The sequence below is a fragment of the Pezoporus occidentalis genome, unplaced genomic scaffold, assembly GCF_034315485.1.
Source record: "Pezoporus occidentalis ecotype Australia unplaced genomic scaffold, CSIRO_AGI_Poc_V1 ctg212, whole genome shotgun sequence".
Taxonomy (NCBI): Eukaryota; Metazoa; Chordata; class Aves; order Psittaciformes; family Psittacidae; genus Pezoporus; species Pezoporus occidentalis.
Window position 1 is genome coordinate 764,581 of NW_026913987.1, and position 19,394 is coordinate 783,974.

Genomic DNA, 19,394 nt, shown 5'->3' on the forward strand with positions numbered 1-19,394 from the left:
AAAGATTTATTCCTTGTGTGGCTGTTTATAAATGCTAACCTGGGACATTTTTCATGATTCAGCATTCAAAAGATTTTTGCAGCTAAGTGTAAAAATGGAGAGAGACTTGCATGATCTTCAATGGAAAAATGCAGGAGAGAAAAAAAGGCAAACTGTTTATTAATACAGAATCATGGAATTATTTTGAGGACTTTAAAAGTTAAGATGTCAAAGTTTCTACTATTTCTAATACAGTAGTATTACGTGAAGTAAATACTGCTAGGTAATCAAGAGAGTTGTGTAGTGTGGTATCCTTATTGCAAATGCAGAATGCCTGTCAATCTGTGCAGCAGCATCTTATTCTGGGGGATTTCTCTGTTCAGCCTTCATATGTTTACAGTGAAATTTCCTCCGCTAGCCTTTGAGCTAAAATATACATGATTTGGTTTTTGTTTTTACCTTGTTTGCTTTTTGGAATTTGTTCAGAACCTGCTATGAAGTTCTCTGAATAAAATGGTAGAGCTTAGTCCTTATTTTCTATTTAATCAGACATTTCTCTGAGTGGAAATAATTTTAGATACTTCTTTCTACATAAAGTATATTAAACCAAATAATTTGATATGTGGAAGCTGTGGGATGTATTAGGATGTATAGGGAATGCACAACAGGAAGTGATGCATCTTCTGCCTGCTTTGATGATCAACATGGTGAGATGCTGATTGCACCTTCATCAGGCAGCCGCATGTTGAAGAAGTCATTTCAGATTGGCTTTCAGGTCAGAGTGCATTTCAGATTGGATTCAAGTCAGGAAGGTCTGCTCCAGGCAGTACCTGGATACGTGCTGTCGTTAGATCAGCAAGAAGCAGGTACTGGTTTCTCAAGTTTGTTCGTATTCATGGGTGCACGCTGCAGAAGGGCACAGGCAAAAGCAGTGAGAAACTGTGATGAAGCTTACACAGATTTCAGCTGTTAGGCTTTTCTAAGGAATATTTTGCCACTGATGCCACATCTGTAAGGGCATTCTCAAAGCCAGCAAGTGACTATTTCTCTTCTGTGAGTGATGAGCACAATCAGGAATGCATGTAGCATCTTGGCAAGGTTCTGTCTATAAAACATCTATCTATAAATCATAGAATGATGAAATGGTTTGGGTTGGAAGGGACCTTAAAGCTCATCCAGTTCTAACCCGCTGGCATGGGCAGGGACACCTTCCACTAGAGCAGGTTGCTCCAAGCCCTGTCCAACCTAGCCTAGAATGCTGCCAGTTTGGACACCCCTATTGCCAGAGTATCAGCACCCTCACAGGGAAGAGCTTCTGCCTAAGAGCTCATCTCAGTCTCCCCTCTGACAGGTTAAAACCATTCCGCTTGTCCTGTCCCTATAGGCCCTTGTCCAAAGTCCCTCTCCAGGTTTCTTCTAAGCCTATAAACCAAATCTGTCTGCTCATAGAAACCCAGCACTTAGCCATAGAAGTACTAATAAACGTAAGCGGAAGAAAACAACTGAATCCATTTCAGAATCTTATTTGAACTTGTCATACAGCAAGGAGAGAATTCACATGTTAGCAGCCATAATGGCAGAGCTAGCAGAACAAAATCCTCATTCCGTATATGAAAGAGTCAACAGCAAAAATAATAAATAAAACCCAACAGGAAGACATTTATTTGGCCTTCCCTCATTGCTGAGAAAGATTTGAAGAAACACAGGATAGACAGCTGTAATGAACACCTGATGAGTTCATGCGACACCGCTTGTTTGCGCTTAGGACTGCATAGCTGCTGACATGGATTAGAAGCCTATTAGGCTCCTGAAAACAGCATTTTTAAGGACTCATTGGGGCTTATTCCTTAAAAGCAGCCTAAACGTAGATCCTGTCCATCAAGAGAATCATTCAGGTGTTTGCTGGAACTGCTTTTCAAGGTATTTACTAGATATGAGTGCTGGAAGCCCTACATGCTTACTGGGTCTTTCAGAACCCCGGAGATCCTGGTCCAAAGGTGATGAGCATTGTTTGCATGGAGAGCAGTACTTTGTCTTCATGAAAGGATGTGGCCAGCATCTGCCAAAGGAGTGAGTTATCGTGTATGTTCAGAAGAAATGTACGTAGCTGATCTGAGGTAACAAACGTTGGACTTGGTGGAGTATAGCAAAGAGCCTTGTAAAGTGTGATGGGAGCCAAGAGAGCATGGTTCAAGATTCCAAGCCCTCCTGAAGTTCAGTAGTTGTACCTGTGGGTGTAGGTGGAAATTCACGTGACATTTGTAGGCAAGGCTTTTGTAGGATGCATCAAAGAACAGTAGTGTATCAACCACTGACTCTTCAGTGTCCATATTCAAAGCACAACACAACAAACATCATCTAGGGGTGGAGATATGGCAGGGGTTATCCAGAGTTATCAAAGTTTTGCCTATCTTAAGATACGATGCAGAGGAGGAAACCCCACTGTGAGCACTGCTTAGAGATCTGAGAAAGAAATTCCCAGAGAAAATACTTCTTTCATTCCAACACAAAATGAAGGTCAGAGACAAGGCAAGTGATAAACAGCACACACTGGATTGTTGTTTAATAGAAATTGTTCTCCAAGTTTTATTTTGAAATCCTACATAAAGAGTCATGGATCATTTCCGTAATATATGTTGGTTAGCTGAAAGATGCAATGTTTCATACAGTGTTGCTAGTGTATTCATATGAAGCAGCTGCTGCTGCTTTTTTTGTTGAAGTCAGACAGAAAGAGCATCTAAGTTTGAGCCCACCTGCGTATCTGCAAATCTGTCTGGATAGTCTTATGGATCTTAAAGGTTGCTTATGCATATGGAAGGTAACATAGTTTAACTTTAAAATTTAATACCAAGGTCTTGAAAATGCTCCCAAGAAAAGGCTGATATTTTCAGGAGTATTTTAGAGGACACCAGTAGTGATATTTTCTTATACCAGAGCTAAAAATATATTTGCTGCAAGCAAATCCTTTTTGCTTCCACCACCAGCTATTACTGTTTAATTCTACCTTTGTATATCTACCCTGCATCCTAAATAAAGCTGTTGTATGCATGAAAATTACTTCATTTATGAGAGATGTCAAATCTTGAATGAAGGTAATAGAAAATCCATTATAAAGGACTCAGAACTATGCTACATGGGAAGAAAAATGGAATGCAAACATGGAGCTCCTTCCTGACACTTCCTGCAGAAAATCTCATAAGCACAATGTTATTTGCAGTAAATTTTTTAATGACGTTTTCTACTGATATTTTCCTGTAAGTGTCTTTGAAGCTTTTCCGTGCTGTAACATGCTTTGGAATTGTGTGGAAAACTCTGTACTGCAGATAGATCAATGATCTTAGTGCAGCTAAAGTGTGCTTCTTGCATGGGTTAGACGCCACAGGCCAGAAATGAAACATGAGTATCTAATTAAAAACTTTTCACTGACTTCTTATAATGAATTTATTAAATCATTAGAATATTGGAAATAATTTCCTGTGGGTTGTTTTTGGTTTGTTTGGGTTTTTTTGGTGTTTTTGTTTTTGTTTTTGTTTTTTTGAGAAAATAGAGGGGTTTGGGTTTCTCTCACACTGGGTACACAGACGGGAATACCAGCCTTTCTGAGCATTGCAGTTGTGCATGTACAGGCAGTAGATTCTGGTACATTCCTCTAGTCCAGTTGGCAATTACACGTGAAAAGTTCGGAGGGCCTTTTAAAATCCCTCTGTTTTCAAGTGTTTTGAAAATAATGTAACTGTTGGAATAACTCTAAATCCATCTCACTATGATCTTACTGCATTCTTTGAACAGATTGAGAATCTCGACCCACGAGGAATTCAGCTGTCTGCTCTATTTATGAGTGGGGTCGATATGGCACTTTTTGCAAACGATGCTTGTGGACAGCCAATTCCATGGGAGCACTGCTGTCCGTGGATGTATTTTGATGGAAAATTATTCCAGACCAAGCTCATAAAAGCAAGCCGGGAGAAAGTTCCGCTCATTGACCTCTGTGATGGTCAGGTGGGTACATTTAGAAGCAGGACAGTATCAAGTGTGTCACATTTTCAGAAGTGTTAGATGTGGTTGATACATCATTGCTTCATGTGTCGTCTCTACTTTTCTTAGAATCCCAGACTGGTTTGTGTGGGAAGGGACCTTAAAGCTCATCCCACTAGACCAGGTTGCTCCAAGCCCTATTCAACCTGGCCTTCAGGGTTAACACCTATTTCTCTTTTAAAAGTAAAATAGGTGTTAAGCACCATCCCATTCAAGAGAAATAGGAGGTGTATGGCTAATAGGTATTTTTCAGCTCTGTTGTTTACTGTTCTTCTATCTCCTGTTGACAATTGAGATGGTATTTTGGTAGATTTAGAAAAAGTAAACTGACATAAACTTTAATTTCATGATTTCCTCTCTGGAGACTGAAGAAGCTGAATGCAGTTGTGATGTAATGAGCCACTGAGCTGCCAACTCTCTCTGCTCATTTGTTTAAGCACTGTCTTTCTGGGTCAAGCCAGCAGGACTATCACAAAGGACTACACTGCAGTGGTTTTACAGTGAAAGGAGATTCGTGATTCCTAACTTACTTCACAGAGTGTGAAGTTATTCTTATGGTCCCCTTTTCACATTTCTTACGGCCATCTTAAAATACAAATGAATTAGTTCTTTGTCGAATCCTAATCGTGCAAAGTTATATCTAACTGTAGAACCAAGAAACTGATAAAAAACAACAGTTTACTGAATTACCTAAATATTTTTTATTTATTTTACTTTTCGGGAGGTATGAAATCTTAACAAAACATCTTTCTTGTTTCTAACTCAAATAAAGTGATCATAGATGAAATATCGATGATGGCTGTGACCCTTCACGGGCTTGTCAGCCTCCAGGTGTACTTCAGCCTGTTCACGAAGACCGGTTTGGCATTCCAGGTTTATGATAATTGTGCTGCTTAAAGTGTTGAATTAAGTTTTCAGAAGACTATAGACAGAATTTTCTCAGTTCCTTTCTGGAAACCCCTTTTTAACCTGTAAACTCTTTTTGTGTTACTGACTTCTAAACAGTCTCTGTATTTAGACTCACTACAAATACATAAAGATTTTCTTGTGAACAGTTTGAAAATCATTGAAATATTAGTGGGTATGCAAGACAGATTATTGTCATTTTCTAGCTAGCTTTGTGGAAGCTGTTAGTAGTTATCTACTCTTCCATTCTTTTACTTTTTTCTTTGAATTTGTTATGTAAATGTAGCTTTGTACAACTGAAATAAGAATTTTAATATCTCTTTGTGACCTCTTTATTCCTAGGCTGAGCAGGCAGCCAAGGTTGAAAAGATGCGTCAGAGCATCCTAGAAGGATTAAATTTCTCCAGGCAGAACCATCCTCTCCCTTTCCCACCTCCACCTGCCATGCCTTTCTATCCAGCTTCTATGTATCCTCGACACTTTGGGCCAGTCCCACCACCTCAGGGCAGGGGGAGAGGCTTTGCTGGTAAGTGATTGACAGCAATGCAGAACATGTGGGTGTGAAGCATTACCTTGTCTTTCACATTCCCAAAACTAGGAACTGATTTGCCTGTTCAATTTCATAGGAAAACTACATAAAAGCAGGTGGTTGGTGTGTGTTGTCACGTGTCAATCACTGTATTTTGTTGCTACTTTTATTAGCCATAGCCTAGTAATATGGGATGTTTTGTATTGCTGAGTATTTCCATCAGGATTTTTAGTAACTCTGCCAGATCAAAATATTTTTACGTCTGTTGCATAAAATGGAAAAAAGAGAAATGGATCAACACTGGATGATATGAAAAGGTTCTTATTTGCACTGTATGTTGTTTCAAAATGTCTACATTTATAAATATTAAGAATGCCTAAATCCATGGATACTGTTTAACAGGGCTGACGACAACCTTTCCTCCTCCCCACCCCTCTGCGTTTTGCTACAGTTGTTTAACCATTGGCACCCTTGAGTGTAAATGCTGATACAACCATTCCAGGCTGTTTCTTGAATCATTCCCTTTCTCAAAATCTCCCTGGTACTGAGACCCATAGGTGAATTGATACTGGACATTTGGAGTAAGGCATGCTTGGGGTGCCACAACTGTAGCCATCAGACCTCATCACCAAAAAATTGTCACAAGCCTTTACAGTGTTTATTATGCCATAGAAGTCGGTATTCACATTCCAAACCCAGACTGAAGGCCTGGTCTTTGCATAAGAGACCCCATGCTCGCTAGGGCAGCAGGACACCTTTGGCCAGGGCTCCCTGGGCTTGCTGTCATGCAGCATCACCTGCAGGCGCGCAGCCCTCCCCACTGACTCCAGAAGGGTGGAAGGAGGCAGCAGCGTCTCTGCTCATGGCCTTCCCGGATGCCTTTGCCCCCTCACAGATTTTCCCCTGTCTTTCTTTACCCTGGGTCTAACAGGAGTCTATGGCTTTGGAGGCCCTTATGGGGAAACAGTAGCCACAGGCGCTTACCGGGCCTTCCGGGTGGCAACAGCGGCAGGACACTCCGGAGCCTTCTCTGGCAATGACAGCAACAGGACTAGCAAGTTTCAGGGCGGTAATTATACCCAAAACCCTTTTCTTAGAGCTTCTGGCAACAGCTTCCTTCACTTTACGGTTTGGTCTGAGGCTTTCCTACTGACTGCTGGTCTCCCTTCCTCCCTAACTCTCAGCTGTCCCTCTAGAATCTGCCCGGGCTGCTGTCCACTCTGCTCTCCCAGATCCCTGCCGCAAATCCCCTCAGCACCAGCCTCTCCCATGCCTAGAAACCCTCCTCCCAGCACAGGGTAGCTGCAAAACCCACCAGGACCCTCTGTCTTGAGGGTGAGATCTGTCATCAGCTGAACTTTGCTTGACTGTATCATAGAATCAGCTAGGTTGGAAAAGACCTTTAAAATCAAGTCCAGCCATTCACCAGTTACTTTCTAAAACTGGGGGCAGTTGAGCTCTTTGCAAAAACAACCCAAAGTAGAAATAACTGACTGCACGGTTACTGCTGACCCTGCCACTCTTCTGCCGTCAGTGTCGGCATGGACACGGGTGTGAGATTCACTTACCTGCCTCTATGCCCATTTCTTGTCTCCTGTACAAGGTGGGACGGTGGAAACCTGTTAATTCTAGCATTCCAGTCCTGAATGGGGTAAAACTTTTCCATGTGTTTAGCTGTTTCTTTCTGGCCTCTGAGCTTTTATCCTTAGAGTGGTCATACCTCTAATGCTTAATCGTGTGAATAACTTTGCCCCTGTAGACATTGTGCATCTGAAGTTGAAACACTTGTTCAGGGCAATACAAACCTTTTTGAGTTTAACCAGTAGCTTAGTTCCCAGCGTATTAACGTTTGATGACTAATCACGGCTGCATAGACACTGTGTTTTGTAACCCTTTCAGTGCTGATGGTCTTACCAGTAACATCTGGCTCAGTTGCACTTACCTGAGTTTCTTGAACTACATTTTATGCCCTACAATTGACTTTTAAAGGCAAAACACTGGTATGAAGATACAAGCAACTTGACTAGAAGATACATTTGTATTTTAGACAATTGCTTTTGTGGTAGGGGGGAGGATGAACCTACCTTTTACACCCAGATAGTTTAAATGCTGTATTTTCATAACAACTTAGTACAGATAACTCTGCCTAGTAAGTTGTTTCTAGCCATTATAATCTGCATGTCTTATGCTGATACTTGGTATTCACTAAAAAGTGCCTTTAAACCTGCAAAAGTTACTTCTTCATTAGGAATGCAGGAAAGGAGTAATCTTCAGGTAGCTCATAAAATCCCACTTCAGTTCCTTAATGCTTATCTAAAGTACATTTTTAATTACTGAACCTGAAGTGTAAGATCACTTTTCTTTTCAGAATTAGTATAAAGGGGGGGATAAGAAAGACTCTTGGAGTTATATTACTTCTGAAAGACCATAAAAAGAGTATTTATCTCCCAATTTCAACAGAAGAAACTGTACAAGAGATAAAATCTGGGCAAAGCAGTTTTTCATTCATTCCTAACTTTAATGTTATGATTGTGAAGATCAAGGTTTGGTTTTGCTTTTATGTGCAGGAGTCCAACCTATTCCTTCTCAGGGAGGGAAACTTGAAATTGCCGGCACTGTGGTCGGCCATTGGGCTGGAAGCAGACGTGGACGAGGGGGTAGAGGGCCATTTCCTCTGCAGGTTGTTTCTGTGGGAGGACCAGCCAGAGGGTAAGTGCAGTCTTCTACCTTCCAGTTATCACTGAATGAGCCGGGGGGGGGAGGTGATGGTGGTGTGAGGGGGGAATAAAACAGGGAAAAGTTGGGGGCATTCGAAATCGCATGCAACACATTTTAGACCACATTAGGCAAATTATACCCACAGAATATTCAAGAAAATCATTTATATCACTTTTAAGATGTTTTTTAATGAGTTATTCAGATGAGTATAAGCATTTTTATGTGCAAATAAAATTCATACTCTGATGTATAGGTATAGACATATATAGATAGGTACACACACACTAGATTGTGTTTGTGAGGTGGGCTGGTGCCAACCTTAACAAAGTTCAACCATGACAAGTGCAAGGTCCTACACCCGGGTCGGGGCAGTCCCAGGCACAGCTACAGGTTGGGTGGAGAAGAGATTCAGAGCAGCCCTGTGGAGAAAGACTTGGGGGTGTTGGTCGATGAGAAAATGAACATGAGCCGGCTTCAGTGTGCGCTTGCAGCCCAGAAAGCAACCGTATCCTGGGCTGCATCAAAAGGAGCGTGACCAGCAGGTCGAAGGAGGTGATCCTGCCCCTCTACTCTGCTCTTGTGAGACCTCACCTGGAGCATTGTGTGCAGTTCTGGTGTCCTCAACATAAAAAGGACATGGAACTGTTGGAACAAGTCCAGAGGAGGCCACGAGGATGATCAGGGACTGGAGCACCTCCCGTATGAAGACAGGGTGAGGAAGCTGGGGCTGTTCAGCCTGGAGAAGAGAAGCTGCATGGAGGCCTCATAGCAGCCTTCCAGTATCTGAAGGGGGGCTATAGGGATGCTGGAGAGGGACTCTTCATTAGGGACTGTAGTGATAGGACAAGGGGTAACGGGTTAAAACTTAAACAGGGGAAGTTTAGATTGAATATAAGGAAGAAGTTCTTTACTGTAAGGGTTGTGAGGCACTGGAATGGGTTGTCCGGGAAAGCTGTGAATGCTCCATCCCTGGCAGTGTTCAAGGCCAGGTTGGACAGAGCCTTGGGTTAGGAGGTTTAGTGTGAGGTGTCCCTGCCCATGGCTGGGAGGTTGGATCTTGGTGATCTTAAGGTCCTTTCCAACCCTAACTATTCTATGATTCAATGAGGAAATTACTTGGGAGGTTTCTCTTACATGAAATCAATAAATACATTATACCCCATCAAAACTGTCATAGCACTCCCATTACTTTCTTTCTCCCAGTAGATCATTTATTAAAATTTATTCTGAACATTTTTAAGGACTTCATTATGTAATTCTCCTGTGCAGCAGAAAACACCTGAAGGACATTTCAAGGTTTAATAGTTCTCTGCTACAGTCATGATGGTAGATGTGCTTAAAAGAATATTTTATTTCTTCAGCTCTTCCACTTGATTTCACTACAGCTGAAATTACAGGTACACAGTACTTCTGAAAAACAAATACTTTGTTATAAACATATCTAGTCCTTTGCTTTTAAGTTTATATTTTTTCCATAGGCATAATTGTTCTGTGCCTTACAGAGCTGTCTTACCATCTTTAATTAAGGTTATATATATTGGAGGAGACCATCCCAAAGTAATGTGATTTATACATTATGTCTGTCTTTAAAGATATTCAAGGAATAAAGTAGGTGTATTTATACCATCTTGAGCTAGGAAGCAGCAGTCTGAAAGAGTAAGTCTGAGCAGTACGAATTCCTCTCTATCCATTAATTTAATCAAATGTGCTCTATAAAGCTCAAGTCAAAAGAACTGTTGGAATACCTGTCTGGTTGGACTGAGGGAGGAAATGCTTGGATGTTAAGCTCTGGGAGAATGGGAGCACAGGAAGAAGTGAGAGCTGCTGGTGTGGGGAAGGGAAGAGGCAAGAACAGCAGGAACAAAGATTTAAGAGGTTCTGCAGCAGCAAAAAGCATTGATGTAAGAGCAGAGCTGACACTCTGAGGGGAGCAAATTTAGGTAGGAACATTTTATTCTTAGAATGAAATTCAGCTGCCATAACATAAACATCTAGTGTTGGTTTAGATGCTTCAGACAGCTGTCAGCTAGCCATGCTGATCCATGGGAGACCTCTGCTCTTCCAGAGCCACAGGAGGAGAGCCAGGGGCATAAGCTGAGGTGTGTGATGAGGCACCAGGCTCCTTTGGGCATTGTAATCTTACTCCTCAGTTTCAGTGGAAGAAATAACATTTTTTTTTACAATTTAGGTTAGTGTGTGCTGATAACTTCTGTTTTTCATGAAGATGCATGAACAGAAGAATCTGGCTTACTGTAGAGCTGTCTCTCTCCAGTGAAATGCATTGGCTGCAGTAGTGTTTGTGGAAAATGGGTAATTTACAATGCTCAGGCTGGTGTCTGACTGAGGTGTGCTGAGTGATGAGCTGGAGACACCTTCAGGCTCAGAGCTGGCTCACATTTGTACATACCATTGGCTTCCTCCACGAAGTAGCAGTTCTTCCATTTTTCTGAAGAAGCAAATACATGAATATATGCAAAGCATCAGTAGCTAGGAACTAACAAGTCCTAAATTGAGAGCCCTCCTTACTTAGGAAGCAGTCAGATCACTGAGTTACAGGTTACTGCTCCTGCAATTACCTTTCCAACAGAGAAATACTATTCTCCAATATTAGCTTTCGAGTTAGAGGAAATATGTTGGAGGTACTGTCTTTGGACCCAGTTAGGTTTGGGTGCAAGTTGTCACCTCAAAAAGACAGAAAAGCTGTCAATGCCAGATCTTTTCTCCACCAAATAGTAATTTCTTTGCATGTAGAGTTACTATATTTGTCAAAGACAGAAAAACTACTGCAGGCAGCTTATCTCTTTGTTGTGTCAGTTGATACTGAAGATAAAACCTAGTAGGAAAACACTGATGTTATTGTCCTGTCTAAAGACAGGCATTCTGAATATTAGGACTGTCTTGGCAGATGCTGTGTCCTAGTGAAGAACAGTACTGGGAAACAGTTTATCATGTGGTCCTTGCGCTGCTGTCTTGGGTTTTGTCTAGTTTAGCAGAGGGCATCACCTCAGGCTTGTTTACACCATTGTCTCATGCAGCACTGAGCTTGGGTGGTGTTGTTACTGTGTAAAATTATCCCAGGCACTTTTTATTGGCTTCAATCCATCAATTTATTTAGTGTGATCTTCTCAGTTGGAAAAATATTGATCTTACTCAGCTCCTTGAAGGGCACGTTTCCACCTTGTAGAAACATGGCAGATGGGATAGGTAAGCCCTGTTACAGTCGTCGGAAAAAATGTAGTGAGTTACTCCCGTAGAAAATTCAGCTCTTTTCCTCTTTATTCTTTGCCGTTGCTTTTAAATCCAGTCTTTAATTTTCTGTTGTTCAATGTGGGAATTTCCAGCGTGTGTGAAAGGACTTGCATGGCTCAGAGCCCCGCTAGGTCAGGTCAGCAGAACGTAGGTTTGGCAGCACAGCAGCAGAGGAAGTAGGAGCACTGCCGACAGGATTTGTAGCAAAAGAAAGGAATCTTGTGTTTCTAGGAGAGAAAACAAAAAGAATCCTGAGGTGAGAAGCAGTCCTTGACATAATGATAAGGAATTTGAGGGTTTGCAATTGATGGCATTAAAATAGTGTTAGCTGAGTGAAAGTTGGTTTTGATCTAATGTAATCTTTATTGAATCAAATAAAAAAGCCAGCCCCTAATGTGTCCTGGTTGGAAGCCTCTGTTTGAAAGCATCCAAACTTGATAAATTGCTACATGTCAGATATGGCTGAAGCCTCATTTTTTCCCTCAGGTTCTAGGATAATTTCATATTCTCACATCAAAACTGAAGCAGTTTTGTATTTTGCCCTCCATTCTTCTATCCGATTCCATCTGTCTAGCATGTTTATACATGGGAAGTGTTACTAAATGGGAGAAATGGCCTTATAAGTGGTTCAAATTGCTCATGTCTGGTTTTAAGGTGAAAGTATTTTGAGCTCTGTTTCTAAAGCACTGTAAGGGTAATTTGACACTTTGGGAATGTTTCTGCAAAGCTGGAAAATACTTATTTGTTTTCTAGAAGTGAAATATAGAAATAGTAGTTTTATTGCTACAAAAGCAAAAGGCTTGTTTGGTTTCATAGGCTTGCAAGCAGTGGAACCCTGTAATTCTGAATTAGTCATATTGATGCTTTAAATGTTAGTCACTAAGACAGTAAAGCTAGGGGAAAAAATCTTCCAGCAGAATAAAATTTAAATTAGTTTTAAACAAAGCTGATGTGTCTTTTTCTTTCTTCCTTTTTCTCACGACTTACAGGCGTCCTAGAGGAGTTATTTCCACTCCAGTGATAAGAACTTTTGGAAGAGGCGGAAGGTACTATGGGAGAGGTTATAAAAGCCAGGGAGCAATTCAGGTAATAAAGCCATGTGCCTGACTTCAGAACACTCTAGTTTACAGGCTAGTATGGTGTGGACTTCCAGACCAGCTAATATTGACAAGCACAACTTGAAAAGATAGTGTGTTTCTGACAATGATCTTGCCTACGTTTTGAAGCTGTAAGCTGCATGACCAGTGATGGAGGACAGGCTAGTGTTGCATCTCAGTTATAAGCTAACTTTGGTTATAAAGACAGACATGGAAAAATGTGTTTTGATGCAAAAGTTGTGCCTCCACAGCTCTAACCAGCCATGGGAGTAGAAGAGAATTTAGAAAAATGGGAGAAATACAGAGGTGAAACATATGAGCCATTTCTCTTCCTGCCCCCACTCTTCCCAGGTGTTTTTTTTCTGGAACCGTGGTCCAGCCTCATGAAGAAGAACTACTAGGGGTAGAAAGGTCTTTGCAGCTGCATGGCTCCAAATATAAGAACTTACTCTAGACTCCTAGGAAATAACAGAGCAGTCTTTGCCCCCACGAGCACATGGTTTTATTTTCAGTGACAATGTATGAAGCCTCTGTGGATCATGGTTTTTGTCTTTTCCATAGATCCTTTAAATATAGCTGAAGCAAGCTGCTGTTCTGTGTTAAATGCCAGTTACTTCAGGGTTATGTTTTCCTCTCTTTTCCATTGTTCCTGCTGCTGAGCAGTTTTGAATGTTGATGCAAGTCCCAATGGACTCCATGTATGAGTGGGTAGTAAATAGGTAGAGATTTTGACAGTATCATATGGATGTGCAATTTGTCACAGAGACATTAGGATATAAGAGGAGGGAAGTGTTTGCAGGTATTCAGACAGTAAAAGAGGGAATATTGTCCAGTGGAAAAAGAAGCGCAACTACTGACTTAAAGTAAAACTTGTTATGGTCTAAGTGTAAAAATTCAAATACTTCTCTTCCTTGTTAATTTTCTATGTACGCAGATTATAAACATCTACAAATGTATCTATGTATTTGAAGCTTTACTTCTTTTACTTTAAATAGAAGAGAAACCACTACATAAACTATATAGTATCTAAGTCCAAGTACCTTAACCTATGAAACAGAGGAAGCCCTGGAAAGGAGATCCCAAATACTCTGGGTTCACTACAGGTTTATATATATAAGTGTAGTTCAGATAGTATCCGTAGGTTGATGTTATACAGTCTCAACAGACAGTCAAGAAGTTTGGGTATTCACATTTTTATTAATGATAGGTAAATACTTGTGATCACAAGGCTCTGGGTCTAAACTGTGCCTGTGATAGAAGAAAGAAAAATGACATTTTGTGTTGACTGGTCCTGAGCTTCATTGGATTTTAGTCATCAAGTCACTGCACTCTAGTGTAATGTTCTTTTTACAGGAGGAGAGAAAAGGTGAATTAAAATGCATGTGGCAGGGAGGACTTGGGAAACCTAATACACAACAAGTAGATTTTGATACCCAGTTAAGACTAACGGGCAGCAGTCACCTGACTGTCACACAGGCCAGGCATTAGGGACTGAGTGCCTGTGCAGGGCCAGATTCATACACATGAACCTACACCAAAAGCCTCCCCATGGTGGCTTTGCTGACACTCATTATGAGGTACAAAGAAAGGTTGGAGAATGTGACAGAAATAAGCATTTTGTCTTTATCAGACATAAGAGATGCTACTTTTTATGAGATGAGACCTTTCACTCTTGATCCAGAAAGAAACAAAACTATGTATCTAATCTAAATCTCAGTAAAGCCCAGAAAGAAGTTCATTTACATACATGTGATGAGCATTCATTGTCCTCCATATGCCAGTCATACACCTATGCAATGTTACTGCATTTTTTGTGGTTTTCTGGGTAACAAGGGTTGTGGCCCTGATGCAGCAGCAGTTCTTAGATCTTATTCACCTACAAAATCATTCAGCAATTCAAGAAAGTGCTAACTGTGCTGTTTCTAGTAGGTAAAAATGAAGATGATTACACTATGAAACTTTTATTGTTTAAGGTGTATAAGATGTTCATATTCTAAGCCATTTCTTAGCACTTGACTTTGTTAACAGCGTGACAGATAAGTTTGTTGCTTCTGAGCAGCCCAACCTACTTATCTTGCTGTGTTGTTTAAAGCCTGTTATGTTTCTGGAACGCTAAGATTTGTTGTTGCAGATGTTTAAAACCTAAACACATGTTCTAATGCTGCATAAATCTGGTTTTTATTGGTATACTCAGTCTTGTAAGATTCTACTATATGCTTTTCATGTGAAGTCACTTCCCTCACCTCAGAAGCATATAGACCAGTACAGGTAATACTGCATGGTACTTCTGGACTTCAGAGAATGTCTGAAAAAAGTTTTGGTTTGTATTTGAATAACATGTAATCATACAATTAAATTATAATGTGTATGAACCAAGAAGCAGAGTTAAGCTGTATATTGATTCTCAGTTTGGGTGTTTCCAGACATTTATGTAGCTCTTACATTGGGAAATAACTGCAGCATCCAAGTTAGAAAGGGCTTTCTACCACAGGAGCATCTCAGGGCACAGCCAGAGGGGAAGCTCCCTCCTCATCTGCGCTGTGCTGTTCATTTGGAACGCCTCTTCTTATTTCAGCAGTCCATAATACTGGTATTGGCTTGTGATACTGTGCACACTGCATGCTGCCTATTGCTAGTGTCGTTGTAACAGATTGTGAATCTCCAGCAGTGGTTCTCCAGTAATTTTCTTCTTTTTTTAAAAAATAGGGCAAACCTCCTTATGCTGCTTCAGCAGAAGAAGTAGCCAAAGAACTTAAGTCAAAAACAGAGGAATCTAAATCCTCAATTGTGTCTTCAGATGGATCCCTGGCTGAAAATGGAGTTGTGAATGAGGAAAAACCAGCTTCCCAGATGAATGGGAATACAGGAGACATCAGGGCTTCCAATCAGTCTGAAAGTGCCTTGAGTAATGACTCTAAAATGTGCAATACAAATCCTCACTTAAATGCACTAAATGCAGACAGTGTTTGCCATAAAGATGATACTCTTGAGGCCACTGTCTTAAAAAAAGAAGAGTAAACTTATTTTTTATAGAGGGTGAAGGATGTTGGGAAGGGTCAGGATTAGGAATATCTGGAAAGAAAGAGAGCCTACAGTTACGTACATTTTTTCCTTTCCGTAAGAGAAAAATGAGGACTTTGGAAATTCGGATCCCTCTTTGATGTCAGAGATTTAAACAACACATTTTTAGTTTTAACCAGTTGTAGTCAAAATGCTACAATAAAACAAAAAAAGGAAGAGAATGAAGAGCATTTGACTCCCGCACTTAAAATGAAGTATACATAAAGTTTAAACTGGTTATGACAAAAGCTTGTAGTTTTGTTTTTTGAAATATAAAGAAAACAAATTTTGGCAGTCTTTAAGTATATATAGCTTAAAATATAATTTTTAGTACTTGGCACCATATGTATGCCATTATATTTGATTTTGCATTACTGTGTCACAATAAAGCTTTCTTTAAGGCTTTGATTTCATGATTATGGGGGGAAAAAGGCACAACCACAGTTTTTTCTTTCTTAAATTTCATCACCGTTGACGTGGTTCTTTTGTGTTAAAATGTGCAAACTATCGAAACGAAAAATTATAGCGTAATACTGCAGTTCTGCTGATTTTAAATAGACATCATACATACTTTACAAGCAAGTTAAATGGAGCTAAACTTGAAATCATAGAAGATGCAAATGACCTTTCAAAACAAACACAATGTGTTCTGAAACTTTTTGTGACTAATACCATGCATCCGTGATCAATGAACTATGTGGTTTTGAATCAGACGTAGACCATTAGTACTACTATTTGAGCTAAACTTCTGCATGGTTCATCATTTTTAAAGTGTGTAGTTAATATTATGCATGTTATTGTCCTCTTTCTTCCATTCTTACAAGTACTGTGCCCATTTGCAAAACAAAAAAAGCTAATAATCAGTAATAGTCCTATAAAAGATGTTAACTATGTTTAGTCATTGACTGATCTTGCTCTAACCTTAAAATTTTGTGATTATTGACCTCTGTTGCATTTATTCTAAAACTTTAAAAAAAAAAAAAGATTATCTAGCCGTTTGGATATCAGCGTTCCCTGTGTACTCACTGCTGTATGCATCCCTGTTCTCTGTTGCTGTTTTATGCCTTCATATTAGCAAAGATGAAATTCTGTGAAAAACAAAAAAAAAAAAGCTTTGATCTTCAAAAAGAAAAAAAAAAGTACCCCCCTTCTGTAGCAGGAAACAAATGGCTTGTTCTTGAGAACTTTCCCATCAAGGATTTAGTATAAGCAAATATACCTGTATCATTTTGATGTTTTTGTTAGTGTTTCCAAACTTAATGTAACTTCAAAATCAGAATCATTTCTTTATATTCGTTTTCATATAATTCTCCTGATGCTCTTCATCACACATTAGTGATCAGAAATGAGGTGTAATTCCCCATTCCCTACCCGCAAGAGCTAAGTAGGTATCTTAATGTAAGTTGAAGGGAGTTCTGCCCCAACTCATGGATTGTGCAAGAATGAACTACTGTTGGGTTTGATTGGTTGTAGATGGATTGTGGTGTGGTGTATTTGAAGGCTATTGAATGCAACTTACAGTGCTTAATAAAAATCTTTATTCTTTTAGTATAAAATACTGTATGCCTTTTTTGTCAACTATTTTTTTAATTAACATGTTGTAAATAAAAGTTTTCCTATGCCCAAATGAAGTGATTTGAGTTGGCAGCCTGCGTGATGTCCTCTCAAAGACAGAGAAGGAGACCCCGGCCTCTGCACACCACAGGGGTACAGCACCAGGTCGGAGCAGCACTTGGTCTTTTTCATTCTATGCAGCTACTCCAGATGTCCATGGTCAGATGCGAGATGATGAATAAGGTGCAAATAAGAAAGAAAGAAAAGGGATGGTTGTTTAAAGAAGTAAAAGACCAACTCACAGGGTTTGAAACACAGGGTGAGTGGTGATGCCCGTATCTGAGCTCCTTGTAGCTGAGAACAGGTTATTCTGTTGTGCAGGATTTTTCTCTACATCACAGATTATACTGACACGTGAAGGAATCAGAATCACAGAATGGGTTGGGTTGGAAGGGACCTTAAAGTTCATCTAAGTTCCAGCCCCCCACCGGGCAGGGACACCTTCCACTATAGCAGGTTGCTCCAAGCCCCATCCAACTTGGTTAATAATCAGGAGAGCCTTTTGCTCTGGGCATTCTTCTCCTGACTCCTCTCTATCCTAACGTTCATCTGTGCTCTAGTGCCCTGTTAGAACCAGGCTCACCCTGAGTGGATTGATTGCCTGATTTATCTACAGGAGTGGTGATGCCATGTCCACACTCTGAGGGTGGATGTGGTGTGTCGCACCACATGATGGTGATGGGTTGTGTTCTGTCCTGCAGCCAAAGGAGCTGCAGAGGTGTGAGCAGTTGTGCACGTGCATGGCAGCTGTGGGGAGATCTCACTATTGGATGCTGGTGGGATGTGTTCCTTCCTCCCTACTCTGATGCAGTGTTACTTGCCCCAGGTTAGAGCTTGTCTCTTCTGGAAGTATCCTCCAACCTCTTGTGGTTGAAGGCTCAAGGTACCAGTTACGTTCTTTCCCAGCCGTGTTACCTCTGCCATAGTGGGGTCACTGGAATGGGACAGAAAGTGTGGGCACAAACACGCATGGGAGGTTTCACCAGGGTGCCACCTCATGCGAGCATCGCGTCACGGCTTCTTTCCTCACTGTAACTGTGCTGGGGGGTTTTAACATGGGCAGTTAAATGGTAAGCGGTGCACGGAGGGGTGACTGAAACGAGGATGTGAGCGTACGTTAACTAGTTCATCACTCCAGATGGGAGGTGCTGCATTTACCTTTCCCAGAAGCTAGGGTGGAAAGGTTTGGCTTGCGTGACGTGTGTGCCTGGCCTGGAGCATGTGTTTGCATCATGGCCCATTAAACCCTGCCGTGGTGCAGAGGCTGAGCCCAGCGCCTGGGCAGGAGCTGGGTTGGGATAGGACGAGCCTGTTGCTCAGTGCCAGTGGAAGCAGCCGTGGGGACGTCCCAGAGCTCCGTGGTTCCCTGACTGAGAACATCGGTGTCAAACCCAGAACCAGCACCAGCTCTGGTGTTTGTGGTGCCGGGGCCTGGTGGGTGCAGTGTTGGGTACTGGGGGCTGCTCAGGATCTGGCAGGCATTGGCTGATGTTCTGTGAATCAGCATCTTTGGGGAGCAAGCACAGGGCTGCCTGTCCTTTCTCCTGCCCTCAGCAGCTTCCTGTAGGAAATAGGATGCATTTGGAAGTAACGTTAGTCCTCTTCCAGAGTTCCACTGCCTCTGGGATGAGTGATCGTATGGAATGACAGGTTTTGCCTGGGCTGGCTTACAAAGAATGCCTTTCCCACCTGAGATTGTACATCAGTAAGGAGGCTTTGTAGTGCACTGTGCGACAGGGACCTTTCTAAGGTGTTAATTAAACTAGTTAATGTTTTATGATCACGTCCCCCATGTGTGGACAGGCCTCTCCCGGCACAGTGCTGTGAGTGGCTGTTGGACACCAGCACCGCGCAGGGTGTTGCTGCTGGGCTGTGCTTTGGTCGTGGTCCCCTCCATCCGCTGCTGGTCCGTGCAGGGGCCGGGATGCTGGGGGCTGCACGGGGCGGCTCCTGGGGAGCAGGGTGCCTGAAGGCTTCCGGTCACTGACCCGGGGACGGGTCTCAGGCAGCAAGGTTGGAGGCCAAAGCCAGCTCCTCGCCGTGCAGGGGCTGGAGTAGGTGCCCAAGGGTGGGCGCTCGGGCTCTTACTGGTATTTATAATGGCCAGAGGGCTCTGCAAGAGCTGAGCATTTTTATTTTTAAAGGGAAAACCGGTAAGAAAGATTATGGCTTTTGGAACAGAACAGATCCCAGAATCCCAGCCTGGT

The 19,394-nt window shown here is 41.6% G+C and overlaps 1 protein-coding gene across 2 annotated transcripts in view; it reads left to right on the forward strand.

Moving 5' to 3' along the window:
* Window positions 1–17,129, forward strand: part of FAM120A (family with sequence similarity 120 member A) — a 55,153-nt gene extending 38,024 nt beyond the window's left edge. Inside the window, exons 13-18 of one of the 2 annotated variants that reach the window (XM_062619582.1) lie at window positions 3,769–3,978; window positions 5,263–5,446; window positions 6,381–6,518; window positions 8,017–8,158; window positions 12,406–12,502; window positions 15,220–17,129. In XM_062619582.1, coding sequence (XP_062475566.1) covers window positions 3,769–3,978; window positions 5,263–5,446; window positions 6,381–6,518; window positions 8,017–8,158; window positions 12,406–12,502; window positions 15,220–15,531 — 1,083 coding nt within the window. In that variant the 3' untranslated portion in view covers window positions 15,532–17,129. The remainder of the gene's footprint in view (window positions 1–3,768; window positions 3,979–5,262; window positions 5,447–6,380; window positions 6,519–8,016; window positions 8,159–12,405; window positions 12,503–15,219) is intronic. The other variant, XM_062619583.1, reaches the window with a different exon arrangement.
* Window positions 17,130–19,394: the final 2,265 nt, after the last annotated feature.